The following is a 27,617-nucleotide window of genomic DNA, read 5'->3' as shown; positions in this document are numbered from 1 at the left end:
AGAGAGAGAGAGAGAGAGAGAGAGGGGGGGGGGGGGTAGTTGAAATGCGCGGTGCATTCTTCTGTGGAGGGCGAAGCGAGCAGCCATTCAGAACAATTGCTCGAATAACAGTGATCATTAAACGCTGACAGCTCACTGGGAGGACATCTCAAATCGTTTACCCATTTCATGCAAAAAGAAACTCGTCGCATTTGGTGGAACTCCGCCACATTTTGGGTGGAAGTTGTCTAGCCACCGGGGACTCTCTCTTTCGCAGCCCGGCTAGGACTCATTTGTCCCCTGCGGAGTGCGGCTCTCTCATCAGCCCCGAGGATCCACAGAGCGGGAGTTGCATTAGGAGAATATCGATGCAATGGTAAGATTTTGACTAAAATGCAAGAATAAGAATCGCACTAATTCGATTTGGGCATCACGTTTTTGCACCGAGGTGGATTTAGGGGGGTGTTTGGCAGGAGAATGCCGGGATCTTGCGGCATGTGTCGGCTGGGCTCAGTGAGGAGGGTCCTTCCCTGCAGCGGCTCCTCTCACTGCACACACTTGCACAAATACTGCAACAAGAATCGAGCATGCGATTACAGAAATACATTGTATGTGAATATTATACCGAAACAGTTATTTAAAAATGTAATGTAATCCATCATTAATGGGTTTATTAGTTCACAAGGCTCAACCATTAGGTCTGTTGTGTGGTTACTGAATTATTATTAAGTGTAAGGTAGGACACAGGACTATGATGTTACATTGTGATATGATGGAGATGTTTCTTCTATGTATGTATGTCATCATACATTGCTGAATATATTATAACAGCGCTGTCTGGATCCACAAACACAGGGCCTGTAACATATTGGCTTTTGCAGGAATTTCCCATCATAATGCTGACATAGATCTGTATTTAAGGAATATTATTTGTTGGGCTCTTGTGTTACTGAAGATCTATGAGATCAAAGCCTGTGGGTTAAATCTGTGAGTGACCTTGTTATGCATTCGCACTGAATCAAAATTGGTGTTTTCTCTTGTCTGACTGTTTTTGGATGGTCTAGACTCTAGAGGATTAAATGACAATCAGAGCCATGCTTATCCAGTTATCGGCTCTGTTTGACAGAGGTGAACCTCCTCTTAGCGGATCTCACTACTCAACATCTGGTCAAAAAAAGTGTGAAGGTGTGTGAAGGTGTGTGTGTGTGTGTGTGTGTAACAGTACTAATTCCTGCATCTGTTTTAGCAACCCATCTCTGCTAAAGATGAAATGCAAGGCTGAAAAACAAGGTTCATGTTGAGCTATTTGTTTACATTTATGAATGCTCAGCTGCTGCCTCATTCATGAAAGAGTGATGAATGAGAAGCACATCCACCCCCAATTCTGATTCAAGGCCAAACTGGTGCTATAAGTATGTTTTTTATAAAGAAAACAACAGACGCATTTAGATCAATGCTTGCTTTGAACATATGTGGCAGCTTGTTTAAATATCCTAGCATTATCCAAAAAGACAACACTGTTTGTGTTCTTTTTGTTTAAATGTACTGTTCTGGCTCTGCACATGGGAACAACCACATCATTCTGTTTGGATTTCCCTGACAAACATGTCCACAAAACGTCATTAACATGTTGCTGCTCAAAACATTCGCAGCATAAGTGCACTATATGAGGGAAGAGCTTTTCTGTCTCTCAGATGTCTGTGATGCTGACATTTAAATGGCCCAATTAGCCTTGTTGTGTTGGCTGGCCTCCGCAGCAAAGGAGGGAGAAAGTAAAGGAAGGAGAGGACATTAGGTGTCGGGCCCAGTCTCAGCACGACAACCTTGTAACACACTCAGTATATCACGCATGAGCCGAGTGTCACTTATTCACATCAAGGAGATCCTGTAATGGATGCTGATGCAGAAGGCTGCACATTATAAGAAGCAATATTCAAAATGAGAGTCTGAACTGTGTTTATTCAGGAAATGTGTAAAGATTCACCAGCAACCAGAGTTTCGGAGGTTATTTCAACCGTATGTGTTCTCATAGCTGTGAAAAACACCTGAAGCTTGTTTGGGTCGAATTTTTCACATCGTAGCAAAATTGACTAGAAACAAGAGCTGCTAAATGATTCAAAAACCTCAATATTTCCTTTTGAGATTAAAATATTTTGCATTCACGTCGCACATTTGCAGTCAAGGCATTATTGTTTGCATGAATAAATATTACCCGATTACCCCCTTCTTTATTGCTTAAGTAAGCAACAACTGTCTCATCGCACAGGTAGACTATTGTTATGCATAGACATGTCTGTGTTTCCTGAAACAGAAACACAGGTCACTAAAGGATATTCTGCTGCTGACAGCATATTTGGCATAATGTAAAGTAGTGTTGTGCTCTGGGTAATTCAATCCACAGTAAGCACTTATTTCTATCAAATCAGGTAAAGTCATTTTATGGCAATGATGGGATGTAACTGGTATATGGGACATTCAAATGGAACCGAGCCCTCCTTAATGTTAAAAATCACACTTGTGCTTTTGTAAGTCGAAATGTGTGCAGTAAAACAGGTTTTAGCTCCATGAAATCTCAATAATAAACTTTATTAACTGCGACAGAATTGCATTGCTGCCACGAGTCACCATGTGCATTGGAACTGCATTGAAACCAGTGTTAGAAAAATAAGGCTTTATAACTGTAAGATAAAAGTAACTAGTAACTTGTATGTTTCTCAGGAGTACCGTTAAAGACTAAGCTCACCATTTAAACCTGCGCCGTTCTCTTTTATCGCCTGCTTGACCATACATGTTGTCACAGTTAAATTGATACTCGGAGAAACAATGGTCAGTGCGATTGCAGAGTGGAAATCGACAGAATTGTGGCCTTGTGTAACAGTAATGTGCTGTTACGGAGGAAAAGCACATACATTTTCAATTGAGTGTCTCTGACTAAATGTTAAAACTAAATCACATCTTTTTGCTTCCCAGATATTGCATTGCACGTCCTGTAGAGAGTGATTTAAAGCACACTTGATCTTTGACTTGTCCAGCAGTCTGGATCCTTGGCAGGCTGTCGGCTCTAAAGAGATCATTCGGTCAGTTGGTGCTGGTGTTTGGTAGCATGGTGCAGCCATGCGGGAGACGATGATGTCTCGCTGCTCACTGGGTCATGTTGGGAATTAGAGCAGGCATGGGACTAAGAGTGAGGCATCTTCAGCTAAACAGCTCCGTCACAACGCCCTGCTTCTGCTCCTTTTCTGTGTCAAACCTGCTCTGCATGTGAGACAAGCTTCTCTGTCCCAGGTTGCACTTACTTTGGCCACAATGCAATAGTTAGCTGCAGAGATCGAGGACATTTAAATACTTTTGTAAAAGCACAAATACCACACCAAATATAATTCCTATAGTTAATGTTATATGCTTACTGGTAGTCAATATTTAGCCACTATGAGCAGAAAAAGTTAGAGTAAAATGTACAAAACATCGTGTGGCTCCTCCTTATTTGTTGACATGGCTACGGGTTGCCTTCTTCCACAACTGCAGATCAACATTATCCCATTGGAGTGTTTATGTCCAAAGTCTCAGATAAAGTTCTGTAGATGCAAGATGGTTGACCTTTAAATGATACAGATAGGGATGGGGTGACAAAAAGTGGTTTGGATTAAAAAAAGTGTACATGGCCATCGTGACCCCATTACCCATTGGTTGGTTTTGAAACCTTTTGAGTTTGGAATGTTGGCCGGCGCCATCTTGTTTTGTTTTTTTAACCAGAAGTGACAAATACGAGGGGGTGAAGAAGTCTACTGAAACACTGTGTAAGGGTTAGCGTTCTAAGATAAAAACACGTACATCAGCCAAACTAGAAAAACTGGCTAAGCATTAAAGCCTTCGCTGCATGTATTTGACTCTGAAAAGGATCATTATAAACCAAATGAGCTACGCGACATATCGAAGAGGACTTGTATATACTACTTCTATAGACAATATCATCCCTTTTAATAAAACATGGTCACCATCTCTGCACTACACTCAGAGCTGATTCCTGAACAGTTTGAAATCATAAAGAAGAAGAAGAAGAAGAAGAAGAAGAAGAAGAAGAAGAAGAAGAAGAAGAAGAAGAAGAAGAAGAAGACATATTTATTAATTACTTTTATCACATTACAAACACAGGTTGATATAAATGAGCACATGCAACAACTGAACCACATGCAGGATCGGAGAGGGAGAGTGACGGGGCAGCCAGTGCAGTTAGGGGTTCAGTGCCTTGCTCAAGGGCACCTTGGCATTGCCCAGGAGGTGAATTGGCGAGAAGTAAATTGTGGTCCCCGATCAGACACAACGTCACTGGGGAGACCATGCAGCCTGAACACATGTTGTAGCATGATTTCAGCCGTTTCCTTGGCAGTAGGTAATTTGGTTAATGGAATAAGCCGGGCAGACTTGGAAAACCGGTCTATGACTGTGAGTATGACTGTGTTACCGTCTGAGGGTGGTAGTCCGGTGACAAAATCCAAGGCGATGTGGGACCAGGGACGATGAGGGATAGGCAAGGGATGAAGAAGACCGGAGGGAGCTTGGCGTGAGGTCTTATTTTGGGAGCAGACTAGGCAAGCAGCAATGAATTCCTTGGCATCCTTCTCCATGGAAGACCACCAACATCGCTGTTGAATCAGGGCTAGGGACCGTCTCAAGCCAGGCGAGAGTTATGACCCCACTGGAGAACCTGGGTACGGAGAGTGGCAGGAACAAACAGACGGTTAACAGGACAGGCACTAGGGGCTGGGTGTTCAGCATGAGAGCGCTTGACCTTATCCTCCCAGGTCACCAGACCAATGACACAAGTAGAAGCGATGATATTCTCAGTATGAGATGGAGAGCTCTCTGGCTGGAACTGGCAAGACAGGGCGTCAGGTTTGATGTTCTTAGAACCAGGTCTGTATGAAAGAGCAAAATCAAAGCGTGTGAAAAACAGAGCTCACCTGGCTTGACGAGAGTTCAGCGGCTTAGCTGAACGGATGTACTCCAAATTCTTGTGGTCAGTCCAGACCACAAAAGGCTGCTCTGCTCCCTCCAACCAGTGTCTCCATTCTTCCAGGGCAAGTTTCACTGCCAACAGTTCTCGATTTCCAATGTCGTAATTTCTTTCTGCTGGAGACAGCTTCCGGGAGAAGAAGGCACACGGGTGCATCTTCTGATCCTCGGCCGACCGTTGAGAAAGAACTGCCCCAACTCCAGTGTCCGACGCATCTACCTCTACAGTAAACTGCAGAGTAGAATCTGGAAAAATCAAAATGGGAGCAGAGGTGAAGCGTGACTTTAACTCACCAAAATCCCCTTCGGCCACCGAGGACCACCGGAAGGGAATGTTCTGAGAGGTGAGAGCTGTGAGAGGGGCTGCCACCAAACTGTAGTTTCGAATAAACCTCCGGTAGAAGTTGGCAAAACCCAGAAAGCGTTGGAGCTCCTTGCGTGTTGAAGGGCGTGGCCAGTCAGTGACCGCCTTGGTCTTTTCAGGATCCATCTTGATGTTTCCGGTGGAGACCACAAATCCCAGGAAAGGGACTTCTGTGGTGTGGAACACACACTTCTTGGCCTTGACAAAGAGGTGGTTCTCCAAGAGCCTCTGGAGGACTAGGCGAACATGGACCACATGCTCCTGTTTAGACTTGGAAAAAAATCAAAATGTCATCCAGGTATACAAAAACACAGATATTGAGAAGATCCCGCAGAACATCATTCACCAACCCCTGGAAGACTGCAGGTGCATTGGTGAGTCCAAAAGGCATGACTAAATACTCATAATGTCCACTAGGAGTGTTACATCCCGTCTTCCACTCGTCCCCCTCCCTGATTCTCACCAAATGGTACGCATTACTTAGGTCCAGCTTGGTAAAAATAGTAGCGCCTTGTAACAGTTCAAATGCAGAGGAAACAAGTGGAAGGGGGTACCTGTTCTTGACAGTGATGTTATTGAGTCCTCTGTAGTCAATGCATGGGCGCAGAGTCTTATCCTTCTTACCCACGAAGAAAAAACCTGCACCAGCAGGAGATGATGAAGGCCGGATAAGCCCTGCATCCAAAGAGTCATTGATATACTTCTCCATTGACTTAGTTTTAGGAGCCGATAAAGAAAAAAGTCGACCTCTAGGAGGAGAAGTACCAGGTAACAGGTCAATAGGACAGTCATTAGCACGATGAGGCGGGAGTGAGGTGGCCCGAACTTTGTTAAAGGCCTCTTTAAGGTCCCAGTAATCCTTGGGAACACCGGAAAGGTCTTCACATTCAGAGATACTCGGCTGACTGGAATCAATTGAGGAACTAGATCTTAAGCAGACAGCATGACAATGAGCACTCCACTCTCTAATAGTCCCTGAAGCCCAATCTATATGAGGATTATGCCTCCTTAACCAAGGAAACCCCAAAATGACAGGCTGATGTGATGCATGGATAAGGTGAAAAGAGAGTGTTTCGCTGTGATTACCTGACATGCTCATTTGAACTGGAGTTGAACGGTGTGTCACTCTGCAGAGAAGACAACCATCTAGAGCTGTAGCATTGATGGGCTTCTCCAAAGCCTCCTGACCAAGTCCCATCTGAAAGGCCAGTGGTATGTCCAAAAGACTGGCATCAGCACCAGAGTCAATAAGAACTGCCACAGTGTGCATTTTCCCCAAGCAGCTCAGCTGAGCATGGGTTAGGGGTCAAGAGGGCATTTCTAAAATCATCATACGGCTCACCAGCGCCCTCTGGATGACTGGTGAGCCCTGTCTTTTACAGGACAAGAGAAGGCAAGATGACCCTGCTGGCCGCAGTAAAGACAGCAGTTGTCCCGCAGGCGGCGCTGTCGTTCTGCCTCAGAGAGCCGGGTCCGCCCCAGCTGCATTGGTTCAGACGAGTTAGAAAATCCTCCTCTCACCTGTTCAGTAGCATGCGCTGACGGGAGAGGCGGAGCCTGAGGGGCGACGGAGAAAAACCTCTCTCTCCTCCGCTCCCGCAGACAGCAGTCAATGCGGATGGAGAGAGCCACCAGCTCATCTAAATCAGCAGGAAGGTCCCTAGCTGCCAGCTCGTCTTTAAGGCGATCCGACAGACCGTTGTAGAAGGCATCGAGAAGTGAAGAAGCATTCCAGTTACTCTCGGCGGCTATGGTACGAAACTCAATGGAGTAATCGGACACAGATCTCCCTCCTTGCACCAGGTTAAACAGTCCCCGAGCTACCTCTCTTCTGGGTGTAGCGTAATCAAAAACGTTACGCAGTTCATCGGAGAATACGCTTACAGACGAGCAGGCAGAGGATTGTCTTTCCCATTCGGCGGTACCCCAGTCTTTAGCTTTGCCCGTGAGAAGAGAGACAATATACGCCACCCGGGATCTTTCTGTTGGGAAGGCGGAAGGCTGAAGCTCGAAGGCGAGGGAACATTGGACCAGGAATGGTCTGCATGAACCTGGGGCTCCAGAGTAGCGTTCCGGAGGAGGCAGGCGTGCATCCGATGCCGGAGGACTCTGGATTCCAACAGCGGAAGCTGGAGTTAGTTCCGGGCCATGGACCGTTGCAGGACGGGTCTGAAGATGATCACGGAGATTCACAAAGGTCCGTTCGTAGCGAGCGGCCATCTCCTGCATCGCTTCAGCCATGAAGGTAAGCTGCTGCTCGTGGCGTTGTAACACGATATCGTGCGAAGGCGTTTCTGTCGCTGAGTCGGCTGGATTCATGTTTGGCCAGATTGTACTGTCACGATCACAGGTACAGATCAGAACCCAATAGCACGACTCAGATACAACCAGTATATAGTAATGTTCAGTTTATTTCAGGTCAAGGACAGGCAGGGTCAAAACCAGTAAATCCGTCAGACAGGCAGGCAGGAATCAAAAACTGGGCAGGACAAAACTCGGGACTAGAGCACAACACTCACTGGAGAGCTTGGCGGAAACGACAAGACAATCTGGCAAAGGACAACTGACAATGAGGTGGTATAAATACTGTGGAGTGATGAGGGAATGAGTAACAGGTGAGGGGAAGGGCTGAGGAGACCAGGTGAGGGAAATGAGCTGATTACAAGGGCCTGGAGGAAAGCGGGATCTGAAATGACAGGAGAGTTTAGATGAGCCATCAAACAAACAATAATAGAAGTGTCTAACTTGTGACAACACAGCTCAGTAAAGACTGTGAAATGTTGACTTTATTTGATCATTTCAGTAAAAACTAACGTTCATATTTCTCTTTTTGATTATAATACTGATGAACGTTCAAAACAAAGCACTTTGACAACTTACCACCTACGTTTTAAAATGCTTAATAAGCACCGTAACTTTCATGATAACATTTCTCGGTCATAATCGGTTGTTTCCGTGAACGGCCGACTGTTGTGTGACGGCAAATGCTGCGGCTGCAAGGCATTGTGGGGCAGCATTTTCGCTTCTCCTGTCGGTTAGGGAGGTCCAGTGGTTCCTAAGCTAAAGGAGGTTATAAAGGAAGTTTGAAACCTCCTTTCCTATCATCTAGAGAATTCGAACGGCACTTATCATTGCTGCCACTGAGGGACTTCCGGGTCATTTCACTCGGTTAGGAAGGTTCCTAAGCTAAATGGACTATTCGACTGCAACCTGGATCTGGAATTTAAGTCTCTGAAGCTGATGAGTGTGTTGTTTTTACTTTATTTTTGTTTGTGACTTTGCCTCAGTCTCGTGACGAAGCAGCACCCCAGTGAATTGTGTGGAAAATGGAACATAATGTGAGCGTGAAACCAGGACAGTTCTTTCTCTTCCTCCCACTATCTCTCTCTGTCTCTCCGTAATAAGCCCACCTCCCTCTCCCTCCCCAAAATAATGAAGACTAAGTCATGTCTGTGTATATTAATTCCTCACATAATTCCTTCGGCTAAATATAGAGCCCGAGACATGACTGACTTACTATGATATTCACTGGGAATTAGACAGTCCAGTTTCTGGATGCACACACTAAATGATGATTCTTGAAGCAGAGAATAATTTCTTAGTTTTTCCAAAGAAAGAAGAATGCATTGTTGTAAATGATAGGTAAAGAGCAGAAGAGTTTGGAGTTAGTGAGTAGGGGGATACGCCGGGGCATGCCTGTGTGCTCCACACCACAACAGCTGTCAAAGCCTGACCAGACCATCCTGAGGGACAAAACTGTTCTCAGTGTCCAAACAACAACAGACATGAAGATCAGGGAGGCTCCCTGTTTCTTCTTCTATATTTCTCTCTATGATGCGTTTCATTGCAGAGTTTTCAAAGCTTTTCTCTTGACAGCTCCGCGGCATTATAGGTGAGTGATCATTAAGAAAGCTCCATCTTTTTAGGCATACTCCTGTGAGAAATAATTCCTCTTCTCCCGAGAGGATAGGTTTGTCTTAACACAAACACCCACACACATTCCTCTTCTTCTCTCAGATTTCTTTTTTTCACTGCTTCATTTCCTCCTTCGCTTACCTTCTCCCCTCTCGGGTGCAACTCTACACCGAGTATTTATTAGTGCCGTCGTAAAGCTAAAGTGAAGACCAGTGTGTAAAATGTGCGGAGTCGTGAACATACTTGTGTATGCATGTGTGTTTCTTTAATGATGTATATGCTCTCTAGATAGAGCATCGCCCATCACACACATTGCAGATGACAGTGTTGAACATTAAAGCCACTGAGACTCATTAAGCCAATGATTACAGCTCGGGGAGGAGAGTTTTGAGCAGCTGCAGTGCTAACACACACACACACACACACACACACACACACACACACACACACACACACACACACACACACACACACACACACACACACACACACACACACACACACACACACACACACACACACACACACACACACACACACACACACACACACACACACACACACACACACACACACACACACACACACACACACACACTCAAATTGCCAACAGGGGCCGTCCATTTGTATAGAAAGGTTACCGGTGAAGATGCATATCTTCCTAAGGAACTTTGAGCATGTCCATTATATATCGTTTTGCATCACAAACACAAACACATGCACGCACACGCACACACAATGAGACCTCTCTCACTGTGGCAGGTTGAGATACCATCAGTGTTTTTGTAGTTTGTAAGAACATGGGAGGGTTTTTTTCCCCTCAGAAATGAATTATTGTCAGTTTGTGCTCGACCAGTCACCATGAAAGCTTTTCTATGGAAGAACAGCCAGTATGGTGGCCTTGGCAAAGCTGCAGACATTTTAGTTGCAACAAATAGAGCAGTAAAAGGTTACCAGTGAAGATGCATATCTTTCTAAGGAACTTCGAGCATGTCCATTACTTATCGTTTTGCATCTCACACACACAGGCACAATGAGACCTCTCCCACTGTGGCAGGTTGAGAAACCATCAGTGTTTTTGTAGTTTGTAAGAACATGGGAGGGTTTTTTTCCCCTCAGAAATGAATTATTGTCAGTTTGTGCTCGACCAGTCACCATGAAAGCTTTTCTATGGAAGAACAGCCAGTATGGTGGTCTTGGCAAAGCTGCAGACTTCCATTCATGTTGTTTTCTTGCAAGCAAAATATGAATGAAAGTACTGTTTGTTAGGGCTGCATGTCATTAATATGCACTGTGTGCAGGACTCAAATCAAATGTGCTTAGTTTGCTTATAGACATTTTTGTTTCTACTCAAATACATGCTGGAATTTGAGTTGAGTTCAGTGTTTTCATGAATGTGTTTTATCATTTCATAACATGAAGTACATGAGGAAATCCAAAGAAAATCCATTTACAGTAGAGCAGAAGGAGCTTCCAGGTCCACGTGGTTCAGTTCAGATCCAAACTCAGCAGCTCTCTCAGCTGTTGCTCCTGACAACGGCAGGGGGAGGGGCTTGATGCTGGCAGGGTTGAAGGAGGATGCCAAGCTGCCAAAGTCTTCCTGTGGGACGAGGCCCGACTGCTACTTGGCTTTACTCATGCGAACCCCCTGGGCCTATAGTCAGGCTGATCCATGAGAACACAGATACATGGGCACATTGCTGTCATGGCTTGGCTCTCAGCCACAACAAACGCGTGACAGAAAACGAGGGCGTGAATAGAAAAAGAGTTTATTCACTGCTGCTGAAGGACACAATCAGGCGAAACAAACGACGAAACAAGAGGTCAGCTGGTCGTGGCTGCTCTTCGCGTTGCGTCCTCCTGCCAGAGAGAGAGAGAGAGAGAGCGAGATCCGGCCCGGTCCTTTATCCGGCTAACTCCAGCCGCCAGGTGTCCTCAATCCCAGCTGATAGACCAAAGGGAAAACCTTAAAGGAACATACACACACCAGAGATAACAAGGCAGGGGTCGTCACACCCCCCCCCCCCTTAAAGTCGGTGTCCCCAGGACCACCGGCACACCAACCCTGACAAAACAAAAAAAACACCAGTAATGAACAACAAAAATACAAGGCATAAGGCACCCCACTTCCAACAAAACCAACAATTGCAACATACAAAGTTTCCTCAGTTGTAGCAGTTAGTTTCACTGGCTTTACTGCAATGCACCGCAACGTGGCCAATGTCGCCTCACCTGTAACATTTCACCCTACTGCAACGTCTCTGGATGTGACCAAGCCCAACGCAGGAATAGCACTTCCGGCCGTTGGCATGCCCACAGTCACGAGCCATGTGTCCTTGGTCTCCACACCGATAGCAGGACATTTCCTTGCCTCTTCCTCGACCCCTGCTGCCGCCGCCACGACCACCATCAACGCTGCCGCCACCACGACCACCATCAACGCCACGACCACTTTGACTAGTGGGACAATGCTTGGTCTTCTGGTTTCTAAACATGTTTTTGTCCATAGCACGAGTGATCACAGGACGTGACGTTTGCCAACACTGTAGAGCTCTCCTCAGACCTTGACTCAATCGGACCGCCAGTCACTGAAAGCACAGGGGGAACATCACTCCAGACTCTGCTCCCTGCCAAACCGTTGCCCAGGATGAACTGTATCCCCTCGATTGGCAAAGCTGGACGTACACCAACAGCCACCATAACAAAACCACAGTCAATATACATCCTATGAACAGGAATAGGAAGAACTTTTAATCCCATTCCCCAACTCAGAAGGGTGTCACCAGTGTCACTTTCATAAGACAGAGGCAAAACAGAGACAACAAAAGCCCAAAGTCAAAAGCCCCTGTGTCTCGCAAGATTTTGCCCCTGTGTCTCGTAAGATTTTGATTGGAACTCTGACATTACTACCTACCAATGACACCAAGCCTTCTCCTATAAATGGAGCATAAGATGCCAAAACCTCAGATCCACCTAAGTGGGATGTAAGCACATCGGCAACACAGCAGCTTTCCACAGGAGCAGCCAACGCAACAGGCCCAACAAAATATCTTCCTCCCTCAAATGTTGCTCCAAGCGCAGGACAGTCTGCCTTCCAATGGCCTTTTTCGCGACAGTAGTGGCAAATATCATTATTATCCCCCTCAGATTTGACCAAACCCAATTTCCTTGGCTCCATCCCAAATGAACCAACCTTTCTACTTCCCTCAAAAACAGCCAGGGCCCCAGAGCGCCCTCCGAACCTGCTCTTATGAAGCAACACAAACTCATCAGCTGCCACAGCAGCTTCAGCCGCAGAAGTGACCCTGTATTCTGTTATGTAAGTAGCAATCTTGTCGACCACGGCCATGCCCCCAAGCCGAGGCTTCAGCCACTTTCACCACAACATTAAACACCCCGCCCAATGATCCCAAGGGAACCGTCGATAAAACCTACCAGGGGAAACTCCGCACAAATAATGAACTAACTCCCAACACAAGCTTACCTTACCGGAATGGACGGGCCCCCAGCTGTCATGGCTTGGCTCTCAGCCACAACAAACGCGCGACAGAAAATGAGGGCGTGAATAGAAAAAGAGTTTATTCACTGCTGCTGAAGGACACAATCAGGCGAAACAAATGACGAAACAAGAGGTCAGCGGGTCGTGGCTGCTCTTCGCGTTGCGTCCTCCTGCCAGAGAGAGAGAGAGAGAGAGCGAGATCCGGCCCGGTCCTTTATCCGGCTAACTCCAGCCGCCAGGTGTCCTCAATCCCAGCTGATAGACCAAAGGGAAAACCTTAAAGGAACATACACACACCAGAGATAACAAGGCAGGAGTCATCACATTACAGACATGCAACCCTTGTGTTCACATACAAGTTGGAAAGCCAATCATTAGGTAGGCTGAACGTGTCGTTGTAACAGCTGACTGCAGTTGCTTCAGCGAAGTGAAGGGCATTGATGGAGGATTTCCGTAAGCAGAATTTCAGTTTATATTCGAGGCAATTTTTCAGCATACTTGTCAAAAAAGTGGGAAAGTCACAGCGAGAAAAGTAAGGTGCAACTAAATATTTACAACGTCTGTCAGAACATAAGTGATAAGAACCATACATTCTGTAATCATAATCTTCTTAAACCCAAGGAGACGCCTTCAAATCCAAACCAGCATCCAAAAAGATATTCAGTTTTCTCTCACATTTAACGAAGAGAAGCAGCGAGTTCTCATGTTTGAAAAGCTGGAGCTAGGCAATGTTTGGCCTTTTTACTTTAAAAAAACAACTTCATTGTTCGTAAAACGTATAGATTACACACAGATTTATTTTTCTGAGTAACGGATACACTTTTCAATAGATTTCTGTTAAGGTGATTACAACAACAAGGAATTGTTTTTTTTATTGTTTATCCATGGATTTTAAAAAGACAATGTTTCTTTGTTAACATGTTCAACTTTGTTAACATTTTCAACTTCTCTTCTCATGATCCAATGCACTTACCATCTTCTGTTCAGTAAAATACAACATTCAGAATCTAATGTTATACTGTATATACTTGCACCGAGCAGCCAAAACCCTTCAAGCTATGCTGGCATGGCGCAAGTGTTCTTCCACAGCAAAACATGACAAGGTAACATTAGCTGTTAATGGATATTTCTAAAAAAAATTATTGTTAAAGTCCTCTGAATGCTCTCCAGTTTGAATTTTCTCCACGGATATATAAACACACACTTAAAGAGAGCTTATACTAAAGATACTCTGTGATGTTAGCTAAATGTCCTGGTGAGACTGGTGTAGACAAAATGTTGACATCCTGTCTCCTAATGTTTCACACTCTTGTGTTTTCAGATCCCAAAGTGAGCTGACGTCCTGTTGTTTCAGAGCTCGAAGTTGAGAGGAAAACTCCTCACTGAGAAGCACAAAATGTCTGCCACTAACAGCCCGCTTATCCTCGCCCTCCTCCTCCTCTTACTCTCGGTAAGCTGATTTAAAATTATTTTCTTCATTCTCTTGTTGTACCATTGAAGGATACAATGTATAATCTCCCTTCAGTTTGTGTGTGTAAGCTTACTCGTGCAGCTAAAACGATCAACATACAAACAGACGTGGCAACAGGTGGAGATTGACATGAATATATTCAGGCTAGGGCACAGGTGTTGGGGCCCTTCTTATGTACTTCTACAGTCGTTCAGCCGTATGAAGTGTCTGAATCAATAATTCATTGACGAGTGTGTGGTAGGAACGATGGATAAGGATGCATTCTCATCATTTATTCATTGTTTATTCAACATTATTCCTGTCTGTTCAATCTGTGGAGAAGGTCCTCGATAGCATTCTCTCATTCTCCTTCCTCTATCTGCTTGTCTCCTCTCCTCTCCATACAAAACAAGCTGTCTTAGTTATTACTGTTGTTAAATGTGAGTCATCACCCTTGAGCTGAAGTGTTGTCGGAGAAAATGAGAGATGAGCTTTAAAGAAGATGGTGGACAACAACACGTTGTATGAAAAAGGGGAAGGCAGAGTTTGAAAATATGATTAAAAGAGAAAGAGATGGACATTTAACTCCCTGTTTGTACAATTGAACAAATGAACAATACATACTCTATAGACTGGACTTGATCATGATCAGCAGTCGGGTGTTAATTTCGGAGTTTTAAAGGGGCCCTATTTTGCCTTTTGCGGTTTGACCTTTCCTGTAGTAGGGTGTTATATAGGTTTTTGTGCATGTAAATGGTCTGCAAAAGCTAAATTCCCAAAGTTCATTATATAATAAAGTGATCTTAATCTCTGCTTGATACTAAAACCAATGTTGAAGGAAGTATAATTACACCGTTATACTGGTCCTTCTCAGCTTCAAGGTACTACAATGTTTTTGTTAAAGTGGACCTATCATGCTATATTTGAATAATATATTGTAGGGCCATACCTATATAAAACATGTCTGTGAAGTTTTTTTTTCAAAATACCAAACAGATCATGCATTTTAGCCATGCCTGATTTCGCTCTATTTGCTCTTTTCCAGCCCTGTCTTCACAAGGGCTGATTCTGTGGCAAATGAGCTGCAGCTGACCACGCCCCCCTGCAAAGGAGGGGGGCTAGGCACGAGCGTCATGTTACCATACTGTTACCATGCTGTTACCATGCTGTTACCATGCTGTTACCATGCTATTACCATGCTGTTACCATGCTGTTACCATGCCACGCAACTTCTCATTCCCCTGATAGGTGGAGAGTTGCCCATATAGGCGGAGCTCCCCGTTTCTGACGTCAGAACCATTTCAAATCTGTATCAGTCTGTATCAGCTCCGTTGCAGCCCCGTTTTTAGAGATTTGGGTATGGAGGAAAAGAGAGAGGGTTGTATTTTCTGACACTTGGTGAGTTCCCTGACACACCGGGGACACATATTAATGTATAAAAGACGTACAAAAGTGCATTTTGCATGATAGGTCCCCTTTAAGGTTTGTGTAAATCTTGGTTTTCTTTAACATGAGTAAACATGTCTCTTGAGACTTTTCCAATATTTGCTAAGAATAGAAATAACACTACCTAGAAACTAGAAAGGACACAACCTTATTGATGTGATACATCAATAACATTGGTTTTTAGGACACAAGGGCTTCTTTATCCTGGAAGCTCCACAGGTGTTTCCACTTATTGTATCTGATTAGACCTCCACACAGTTCATTTGTTGCACCTTTGAGGCAGGATAATTTACTGGCAAATGGAGTTTGCTGATTTTTAGCCAAGATCCACCCAACTCATCAGGTGGACTGAGTGAAAAGACCCATGAGTATACGCTAGATATTTTTGACATTTTACTTTCCTAGCCTTTAATGTATACTGTACCTTAAAGGCTATTGTGGAAATAACATGTACACAGCAATTCACACATTGTTTTAAGCCTGTGGTGTTTGCAAGAGCCAAAAGTCTTTATCCAGGCTGTCTTTGCGTGCACATGGGTGCAATTTGTCCTCAGGGCTCTCTGCCAAAAAGTCAAATGATGTACTGAGAAGTAAGAATGGGCTAAACATGGGATTGTCACCCAAAAATACCAAATTGTTCCTGTGTGAAATCAAAAGTCAAGTGTTCTAGTTTTCTCTAGAATTTGAACTAGCTGATGTGCTTGTTTGTTATAACAACATCATTGGAAGTTGGTATGGCGTCCATAAGGGAGGACCAGCCGATTGCTAAGAGTATTAATTGGACGTTCAAAATTCAAATTTACCCGGCAAAGATGATCGTTCTCTATTTGAGCAACCCCCTTTGGTATATCAGGCTTTTCATGGGTCCTTAAAGCCATACATGAATTTGGTCATTGCAACATCATAATAGGTCTTGAATACATTTGTATGGGTCTTAAAAGACTTTTCTTGGCTGGAGAAGGGAACCAATATCTAAACAATTTTAGATTTAGTTTGATTGAGACATGGATTGCTGTTATATATACACATCTATTGTATATGTTAATAAATCCATGTATTTATGGTAATGCAAGTACTTATTTTCATTCATATAGTACTGCAGCTTTTAAGAAATTATATATTTTTCTTCTGAGCCCAATAATATGACTAAATAGTATCTACCATGTTTAACTAAGGATTTAAGATAAAAAAACATCCACATCAGATCCAGTGAATGCATATTCCAACCATATGTTCCTTTACTGCCAGAGCATTCAATGTAGCTGTACCACTGCAGACATTATGCTGTTGTTGGAGAGTGCAGCACATAAATCACCCAGCAGATTCGAGGATACAGACAGTGTGTCGACACTCGTTCCCCACGATGCTCCCAAAGCGCCTGCATCTCTATTACTCCAGTAGATCGTCAGTGCATGACTCCCATGCGAGTGCTGTTGACGTCAGCGGGTGAATGCTTAACTAATCCTCTCCTACACCTCATAAAGCTGTGACGTTGCGTCTCCCAGACTGACGCCAGCACACACAAGCTCCTTAGCAGACATTCACCTCCATCTCCACCCCCTCCTCAGTCCTAACGTCAGCCCCTCATTATGCAGCTGTCAGAGGGGGGCTGTGGAGAAGGTGTCTCTTGGGGTGACCTCCGTTTCTTTAGTGAAGTAGCTGTGGGACTCCCCGCCTCGATTGTGTTTACGCCGCTGGAGGGCTACAAGTTTAAACAGTCACTTCTGTGTGTCTGCCTACCACTTTTCAACAGATGGGAGTAACCCCTGGCACGGTCTGGTGTGAACAGTGCACGTCTGAAAGGCTTTCCTGCCTTGTTTAAATTAGAATAATGCCCCTCCTCCTGGTCAGTTGCTCGGGGAGAGTGCCAACAGCTCTGAACTGGTTTGTTTAATTGGCTGAGTGTTTAAACAGATCCAAGAGCAGAGACCTCTCCCACACTGTGGTGTGAACAGCATGGTGAAGCTAATGGAGCAGCATCTTCTATTTTACCTTTGGGTCCTTCCTCTGTGCTCTGATGTAATCTTCTGCCACTTGACTCTCTTTCTGTGTCATTGTGTGTGTGTGTGTGTGTGTGTGTGTGTGTGTGTGTGTGTGTGTGTGTGTGTGTGTGTGTGTGTGTGTGTGTGTGTGTGTGTGTGTGTGTGTGTGTGTGTGTGTGTGTGTGTGTGTGTGTGTGTTGATGTTGTTTTCCAGGATTACAGCCAACAGGTCCACTCAAACTGTGTGATCAAGATGGAGCAGGAGAAATGCATGGAAATGATGGCCTCGGACGATCCTGGGAACGACCCAGACTACGGTAGGTGATTGTGAGTGTGTGAGTGTTGCCTTTAATCTCTCTCCCTCATCATAACCACCACTTGTAACAGTTTCCAATTTGGGCTAATTATAACAGAATAAACATAGAGATTATTAACAATAATATCTTCAGGGTCAGCATACTAATGAGAAAAAGATAATTCTACAAATTGCGGTACTCTGACTTTGACCTGCTTGTGAGCAAAGAGAGATCATTAGAAATAATTCACAGTTTGCCTTTGAGTTTCTTTGTTTGATTCAAAGCATAACAAACTAAAGCAGTGGCAACAGAGACATTCGGCAAAGCAAATCAACTCTTTGGTTTCACTCTGAAGTGGGGGAAGGTCTAAGGCTTTAATTGCCAGCATCTCTTGATGAAGATGCTTAAAATGAAAGTTGATCACGGAGACAGTGAGTGACAGGCGTCTCTCTGAGTGATTTTATGATGGATGAAAGGAAATTCAGACTAGCTTTGTGCCATTTCTTCATTATTTTTGTTTGGCGACAAGTTTCAAGGGGTCAAATGGGTTCTCTACTGCGTAGGATAGCATTTGCAGATCGTGTACATCACCAAGGCGTCAGAGAAACAGAAACCAAGTATAAAAGCTGTTCAGAAGGCCATACATTTTCCTTCCTTTTGTTTATTTTAATATGGCATGATAAATAAGGAAATCATTGTACTGACCTTTTGGTTGAAAACTAAACAGCTATAACTCAGTTACATCATCCAGGGGATACCGAGTCACGCAACTCGGATCACCTGAGCCCAGGGACGTGCACAGGTACGGGCTATTGTTGCCCGGGCAACGGCCCGTTTTACCTTTTTGGCTGACCTGCCCCTCTGGAGAGAGCAAGAGTTTTTTTTTCTTTCTGTTGTGGTCGAATCAACATGATAAGCCCACAATTAGTATTGTAGTGTCTCGCTGCGGGAAACACACCAGCTTCATTCTTCTTCTACTACTTCTTTTACTTCTTCTTCTTCTCCTTCTTCTTACATGTAATTGCCCGCATGGTAAACTCCCTCGACGGGGCTGCTCGCTCTCTTCTCTTGATTGCCCTCTCTCAGAGAACACTTCACTGTCCCGCTTCATTGTAGGATTTCTGCCATGTCTCTACTTTAATTTGACCACCTCTGTTATTAAGTTATGGAATACTAAATAAATAAGTCCATTAGATACCTTACCGTTACTGCGCTCATAAAGAATGATAAGAATAAGAATAATGTGTATTGAACTGGTTTCATTAGTGAGTTTATTTAAGGTAATTATAGAAGCCCTATTTTATCAGTATGTCTGCACAGCAGTTACAATGGTCAAACTACATTGAATTGTCCCCATTTTTTCTTTAGTAGTTTCTAACATTAGATATTTTAGATATGGACCGCAAAACAAAAAATGTCCCTGGTTTTCATTTTAAAAATCAAGTCACCGAATGCAAGTAGTTGCCTTAGCTGTGAATTACTCTTCAAATAAATTAATGTAATAATCGCCTTGTATTTTTTTTCGGGGGGAGGCCATTTTTCCAGTTTAGAGCAATAGCCCCTCCAAATGTCTGTGCACGTCCCTGCCTGAGCCTTCTTAGTTTTGATGTTTTACTTTATGGCTGCCAATTCAATGTAATAGCTTGTCTAGAGCATATGCTTGTTCTGGTCTTGATTCGGTCTTGCCTTGCCTTGGTCTTGGTCTTGACTTGGTCTCGACCTCTTAAAGTCTTGGTCTTGTCTTGGTCTTGGTTAAGGTGGTTTGTGGTCTTGACTAAAACACTAGCTTCTCCTGTCAACCCTGCCACAAAGCTCCCGCTTGGCTCTAAGATAAAGAAAAAACAAATATTAAATCAGCATTTCCCAAAGCAGAGCCGGCGAATGATGTCACAAACTGAATTTGGAAATAAGACCGTCTTCTTTTATCTTCTGCATGGATGTATGCACATTTAATGTGAATACACATGACTCTCCCCAAAATCTCATCTATGTTTATGTTCCATCTAGACCTGTGTCCCCCAAAAAGTATTCTTATAACAAATTATCATACATATTATTCATAACGTCTCTGGCGAACTATCTTCTTCCTGTAGAAGACTTTCGCTCTTTATGATGCTGTTGTAAAATTATATATGAGTAAAAAAACCCTCAGCTAAATGAGAATATGTGGCCTTTTTTCACCCAAATTAAGTAACATATGGCTCTTGTTGTGAACTGTGTTTGTTCACCTGTTGTTTTCTCAGGCTGTCCGTGGATGTGGGACAACCTGACGTGTTGGCACCCTGCAAAGATCGGGGAGGTGGTGGAAGTCGACTGTCCCGAACTCTTCTCTCAGTTCATCAGCGAAGAAGACTATGGTGAGTTGCTTCCCATTTACCATCAGCAACTAATGCTGTTGACATGTTGAGGCTCCTCTTCACATGTCTTGTTGGAGTGCTCACATGGTAAAAGTTCATGTACTTTCATTGAATTGCAGATTTTGGTAAACATCTTGCCCACAAACACACATTGACATTATACATTACCCTAACTATGCAAATCAAAAAATGTATTTCTAACTTTAATACAAAGTGGGGACCAAAGAACACACACATACACAAACACACACAAACATACACAAACACATGACACACACACACACACACACACACACACACACACACACACACACACACACACACACACACACACACACACACAAAATAAGGTACTGAAATGATTAAAGAATTCGACAAATACATTTTTTACAACACTTTTGAAAATGTGAACGTTTCATTGGTCCCCATATAGTGTTAAGATAAGAATACGGTTTTGGCCGATGTCATCGTTAGGGGGTAGGGAATGTTTTATGTCATCGTTTGTCCTCACAAGTACAGTGTGTGCTTGTGGTTGGAAAATCTATTCTCTGTGTTACATTACACACATTTCAATTTAAGGGGAAAACCAACTAAATGAATCAAATCATTTAAGAGGGTACTACATCTTCCTGATTTCACTCAACATATTAGTACAGTATGTGTTTTAAATGAATTGTCCTGCGTCCACAGAGCCAGGTATGGTGAGTCGGAACTGCACTGAGTTTGGATGGGATGAGACCTTCCCTCATTACGTTGATGCCTGCATGTCTGAAGAAGGGAACAGTAGCCATCCGGTAGGTATCACTCTCAGAGTAATAGGTTAAATGAGACATTGTATATTATTGAAAAAGCAGTTTATTAACTTTTTGTTGTTCTTGTGATTCCAATTTAGGACATGTACTTTGTGTCAGTAAAGGCTCTGTACACTGTGGGCTACAGCACCTCTTTAGTGTCCCTCGTCATGGCCATGGTCATCTTGTGCAGGTTCAGGTGAGCCGTCTAGTGGTCAGGGGTGGTACTGCAGGTTGGTGGGGCGTGTTGGGAAAAACAAGGTTTATCAAAACATAGAGGGAGAAAATAACTGAAGGATATTTCAGGCATATTGCTTATTAACATCAAATATCTTAAAACACATTGACATTATTTTAGGATGAGGTAATCCCTTTCATGGTGAACATTATTATCGTTTTTCAAAAGAAAAGTTGTTAAAGGTCACATGTCATGCTTTTCCGGTTATTGCCCGTCCCCTTGTGTGTTATGAAGGTTTTTATGCATGTAAACGGTGTGCAGAGTCAAAACCCTCAAAGTACACCCTGTAGGGAGTAAAACTCTAACACAGAAAATACCTCCCCAAAACGCCTCGTTGGAGATACGTCACTGTCCATTTGATTCTTCCGGGTACATCATGATGTCATGTCGTCCCCGGAACGAAATGGACCAATCCGTGTAGCCGTTACGTTACGTCCGCGGAGCCGTTACGTTAAGCCCCCGCTGATTGGTCCAAATTGACCAATCCACGGACTTCCTCACACACTCAGTGCAGGCAGCTCTGCTGATCTCTCCTCCCTGGCTGCAGGCTGATAACAGACAGTTGGGATCGCGGCGAAATTCTCTCTGCAGACCCATTCTCACAGCGTTTATCAACCTTTTTCTTTCTCAATATCAAGCCACACTTATTGTTTTTACTTCGGCTGTGACTTTGTGTGTGCTCAGGGTGAGTTTGGCTGTGTTTCGCTGTGTATCGCTAAACAAGGAAATCTCCTTGTTTCCACGGAGCTCAGCGCGATTCACAACGTCCCGACTGGTCCCGACCAATCGGAGCACACTGGGCTCACAGGGAGGGGGGGGCAAGAGCTGCAAAGAGCCGTTTAGTGGAGAGAGTGAATACTGCTGAATACACATACTTTACAGAGATGCTGTATGCGAAACCAATGTGAGTTTGGAAAATTGCACAGTCTAAATCTATTATAGTAGACCTCAACAATGGAATTATGATCAGTGGAAATGGCCATGACATGTGACCTTTAACTTCTTGGTATGTACTTCTACCTCAATAAGTGTTAGTACTATCACTGCTTTTGCTGTTATCACTTCATGTACTACCACAACTACTACTACTATTGATGCAGCTGATGTTGTGGCTCCTACAGTACTGATAACAAACAAACACAAGACTTTCACCCAAGCGTCCGATTCCCGTGTGAAACCAGTCATTTTTACTGGCAATGTAATGTCATGTGAACACTTGAAAAAAAAGAAGAGAGATACTAATACAAATTATCGAGCGCTTTATCAGGTGCTCAAAGACGCTTTACAGAGGTAAAATAATGAGACAACATTTTCAAATGGAGCAATAAAATCCATGATATTTCTTTTGGGCTATTCCTAGACATAGACCACAGTAATTAATTCATGTTTACATTAAGAAAACCATGTGTATCAAGATACAACGCAAATACAATCCCCCTGGCTTCATCGTAGTGAATGCGGGGGCTTCTTCCCAAATGGAAAATGTGGCACGCCCCACCAAGCTGCAGTACTCTAAAGCTATTTTCACTTTTGCCTCTACAATTGCTGCTTCAACTGCTTTTACTACGACTATATAACTGTGTGAACTATTTCTGCATGTTGATCACTGAATGACAACAAAACAAACCTCAACGTATTGTTCCACTGCATGCAGTTATTGTGTTTATTAAAAAACGTAATCAGTGTGTTCCTGTCTGTTGGCTTTAATCAGGAAGCTGCACTGTACGAGGAACTTCATCCACATGAACCTATTTGTGTCTTTCATCTTGAGAGCGATTTCAGTCTTCATCAAAGACAGCGTGCTGTATGCCGAAGCAGACAGTGAGCATTGCTTCATACACACTGTGAGTAACACCAACAGGCCTGCACACGTTCATACAATGCTCTTTGTTTTACATGTTAACAGGCAACGGATGATTTGCTCAAACCTAACAAGGAATTATTTGTATCTATATACATTATTTATCTATAACAAGGTTTTTCTCGAGAAGACCAATTTTCCCATGGTGTCTTTTTTTCTCCTTCAAGCTTGAGTGTCGAGCAGTGATGATATTCTTCCATTACTGCGTCCTCTCTAACTACTTCTGGCTCTTCATCGAGGGTCTGTACCTCTTCACTTTACTAGTGGAGACCTTCTTCCCTGAGAAGAGATATTTCTACTGGTACATCATCATTGGTTGGGGTGAGCGACAAACCACAACATGCAAACTGGAATTCTTATCCCATCTCATGAATCGTTACTAATGTGTGTATCCTTGTTTTCTTGTCAATTTAGGAACCCCCACAGTGTGTGTGACCATCTGGGCAGTGCTGAAGTTTCACTTTGATGATAACGGGTAGGTTTTGAACAACAGAGTTTAGTACCAGTATGTTGAAGTGTGTCTGACAATGCTTTGAATGTGATGTTGTATCCTCCTGCTCCTTCAGATGTTGGGACATGAATAACAACGCTGCCATCTGGTGGGTGATCAAGGGACCTGTACTCGCTTCAATTATGGTATGTTGTTATCACCTGTATATGCAGTGACATAACAAACACAACATAAACAAGATAGATAGATGAAAGATATGGATACTTTATTGATCCCAATTTTGGAAATGATTTTGTCACAGAATCAGAAGTGTGTTCAGACATTAAAATACAATACTTTAAATACTTTAAAAAGTGGAAAAGAGAATTAAACATTTAAAATATTATATCAAATAACAATATAAACAAAACTTTATATAATATTAAACAATTAAACAATATTTGTAAATACATCTTGTCTGTAGGTCAACTTTGTGCTCTTCATCGGTATCATCGTCATCCTCGTCCAGAAGTTACAGTCCCCAGATATCGGTGGAAATGAATCCAGTATTTACCTGTAAGTTGTTTTATGTTGTCTTTTTATTGAAATGTTCTGTCTGACATTTAAGTTTTATGTTTCAATAGCTATATTTCAACAGAGGGGACATAAGGAAAGCTCACTTTATCAGTGCTTTTGCACTGCATTAGCATATTTCCAGTCCCTAGTGGGTTAGTAAGCACTGAACCAAAAAATAGACAACCCATATAACTATTATAAGAAAACCCATTCGTATTGAAATATACAGTATAGTCCCTTATGCATCTACACCATAGATCTACACCCACTGTTTGAGAACTCGATTGCAGTTTTTCTCACCAGCCAATCAGTGCAGAATATGCTTTTTTGTAAAAGGGGATCTTACACAAGCTAAAATTGAGTATTTCAGCAAACTGTATACCAAACAATTTTTTTTATTTTGAACATTAAAGCATGTAAACACGTTTTTGTAAAACCCAAAACCAAAACATGAACCTAAAAATGAGCAAAATATATCCCCATTAATTTTGTAAAGGTCCCATGCCATGGCCATTTCTACTGATCATCATTCCATTGTTGTGGTCTACTAGAATAGATTTATATTGTGCAATTTTCCAAACTCACATTGGTTTCTCAAACAGCATCTCTGTAAAGTATGTGTATTTACTCTCTGTCCTAAACGGCTTGTTCGAGCTGCTGCCCCCCCCCCCCCCCCATGAAAATGAGGACACACTGTATTCCAGTTTCATCATTATTCTGTGTGTTATTTTGCAGGAGGTTGGCCCGCTCCACTCTGCTCCTGATTCCTCTGTTTGGGATCCACTACACTGTGTTTGCCTTTTCCCCCGAGAACGTGAGCAAGAGGGAGCGTCTGGTGTTTGAGCTTGGACTCGGATCCTTCCAGGTAACTGATCCTCCATCATGGCCTGAGAATGACTATTTACAAATTCTGTACCTTTGTATCAGCCATTGAAGGAAACTTAGGGATTTTAAAACATATGTCCATTTATTAAGACTCAAGTATGACCTGACTGCTTGGAATCTATAAAGTTGATTTCAAGTTTTAAATCAAGTCTTCAGCTTTTATATGAAAACGAGTGTGAGTTATTGTATGTGAAAATACCATTATGAAAATGAATCCTGCTGTTTGTTTCACAGTAGTGTCTTTTATCACTCACTGCAGTGGTGTTGTCCTTTTAAAGTTGATATGTAAGTGTTCTTTGTTGTCTAATTCTTGGACCTTCTGTTTCCCCAGGGCTTTGTCGTGGCAGTCCTCTACTGCTTCCTGAACGGGGAGGTAAACATCATCACTGACACCTTTACACCAGTTCTCTGAATTCACAAATTAATCACAGACACATACAAACACAACTGATTCATAACATACCTGTTTAGTTTTAAAGGATCATATGTCAATTATTGATATAGATAAGGCTTATAGTTTACAGGATTTATTTTCAAACCAAAATATATATTGGAAATGGAGTGGTAATTAAAAGAAAATGCTGAATTTGATCTAATTTCCTTCATTTATTTGACATGGACTATTTTTGATAAGCTGAGGTTTTTCTTGCAACTTTTAACCATTTTTAGGTGTGTGGGCATACAATCTTTTTCATTTTAGGGAAAAATATTTGTCAGAAAGAATCCCTAGGAAGCTAATACAATGAAATATAGCACAGACCGAGCTGTGAGGGACATTGAGCTGGCCTCTTTCAAGCGAGGTCCATTAATAATGACCTTGTGAAGTATATCCCTCAAGGTGCAATCGGAGATCAAGAGGAAATGGCGCAGCTGGACGGTGAACAGGTACTTTGCTGTGGACCTGAAGCACCGGCATCCTTCGCTGGCGAGCAGTGGGGTGAACGGGGGCACGCAGCTGTCCATCCTCAGCAAGAGCAGCTCGCAGATCCGCATGTCCAGCTTGCTGGCCGAGACCCCGGCGACCTGAGTCCCACCGGGGGGGATACCCCCAAACCCGATGCACCCATCCTCCTCCCCATGACCAGCCTCACCAACCCGTTCCTCAACCCGTACCCCAACCCGTACCCGGACGACACCATGATAGAAACCCAGCTCAACTCCAGCGACCCAGAACAGCCTCTTGTCTGACCTGCTTTTACCCCAATTATGACCCAACCTGAACGTCTGGTGCCAAATAATCTCTTTAAGTCCCGAACTCCGAGTTCAGGAGTGAAACACTTGGTCCACTTCAAAGGGCATGATTACGAATTCTAGTGAATATCTAATGTCCTGTTGGGCGCTTGATCTTTCTGTATATATTGTATTACTGTTGTCCGGTGCTACAGTATGTGCTGCTGTATCGCACGTGTTGGGGGGGTAGTTTATTTCTGCAGCCCCCTCACAGTGATCATTCCAGTCAGTCTGAGAACGTTTTTAAAAACAATTCTCAAGTTCACCCTTTCTTTAAAATGTGTTTTTAGACTGTATATATACACTGTATTGCTCTTTAGATGCAGACATCCCACTGCCATGCCATTTGAAATGGTTCCGTTATTCATGTGAACACCGTAAAGGGAAACTCTGCTGATTTTACACATTAAGTTTATCCCGTTGAGTACTGAAAAGGATAACCCTTAGCGATGGCAGTGTGATGACATCAGAGTTATTTTAGCTAAAGCTTGGCATTTAGCCTTTTTATGTGAAAACCTGATTTATAAAATGATGGTATGCTGTTTAAAAGATGCAGTTTTCCTGTGTATTACACAGAGTTTTCTAGAGTTTCCCCCTCAAATTCTTGATATTCCGGCCTCTGCTGCTAATATTCTGACCCGCCCTGATGTACAGTAAATACCTTAACTGGGACATTTTTTATAAATATGTTGACGGAAATTTAAGAATGAAGGTTCAAGCCTAAGTCAGTGTTAGAAATTTGAACTTCTCACCATCAAATCAATGTTATTTATTGAGCTCAAACATTATGGACCCCAGGTCATACCCACACTTATGGAACACATTCAGGCTATTCCCCACTACTGTAACAAGCCTTTGTTTCCTGTGTAAACTGTGACTGATGTAAAACAAAGAGATGAAGACAAACAGGCTGAGGAATGTCGAAGGTGACATTTCACCTGGATCCAACAAGTTTGAGAAAAGCAGTATTTATGAGAAGGACATATTTTTTCCATTTATGTGAATTGCCAAAAAGAGAGAAAAAAACATACCAGGGTTAAATGATGATAACTATTCTTCAGATGTCTTCGCAGTGCTGAGGTTTGCCGATGACGACCACAAACCTCTCTTTTAAATCTCAGCACTGGAAACTTGACCACTGAGAGGAATACTTTTGGAGTGCGTCTGTAGTTTTAAACGGCCGTTAGTACAGAAAATGTCAATGATACTCATGGAAGAAAGCATCATGAGTTCAAGTGCTTGCATGAACATGCATTTATTGTCCATGTGGTTTAGTGTTTTGGTGATAATTCAGTGGTGTTAAAG

General features: G+C 43.1%; 1 protein-coding gene across 2 annotated transcripts; it reads left to right on the top strand.

The window, feature by feature from the left end:
• The first annotated feature begins 45 nt into the window (after nt 1-45).
• Nucleotides 46-27,532, top strand: adcyap1r1b (adenylate cyclase activating polypeptide 1b (pituitary) receptor type I). 2 transcript variants are annotated; one of them, XM_034081135.2, is made up of 14 exons: nt 46-355; nt 14,092-14,220; nt 17,863-17,965; nt 20,188-20,301; nt 20,992-21,095; nt 21,194-21,291; nt 23,042-23,174; nt 23,359-23,512; nt 23,606-23,666; nt 23,758-23,827; nt 24,106-24,197; nt 24,933-25,062; nt 25,414-25,455; nt 25,908-27,532. In XM_034081135.2, exons 2-14 carry the CDS (start codon nt 14,167-14,169, stop codon nt 26,268-26,270), a joined length of 1,518 nt encoding a protein of 505 aa, XP_033937026.1. In that variant the 5' UTR covers nt 46-355; nt 14,092-14,166; the 3' UTR covers nt 26,271-27,532. The 2 variants fall into 2 exon arrangements, with proteins under 2 accessions (XP_033937026.1, XP_033937027.1); XM_034081136.2 differs by having other exon boundaries at nt 25,921-26,201.
• The last annotated feature ends 85 nt before the right edge of the window (nt 27,533-27,617 follow it).

This window comes from Pseudochaenichthys georgianus, chromosome 4, assembly GCF_902827115.2.
Source record: "Pseudochaenichthys georgianus chromosome 4, fPseGeo1.2, whole genome shotgun sequence".
In the NCBI taxonomy this organism is placed as follows: domain Eukaryota; kingdom Metazoa; phylum Chordata; class Actinopteri; order Perciformes; family Channichthyidae; genus Pseudochaenichthys; species Pseudochaenichthys georgianus.
Note: the sequence above shows the minus strand (reverse complement) of the source record. Positions and strands in the feature narration are given on the sequence as shown.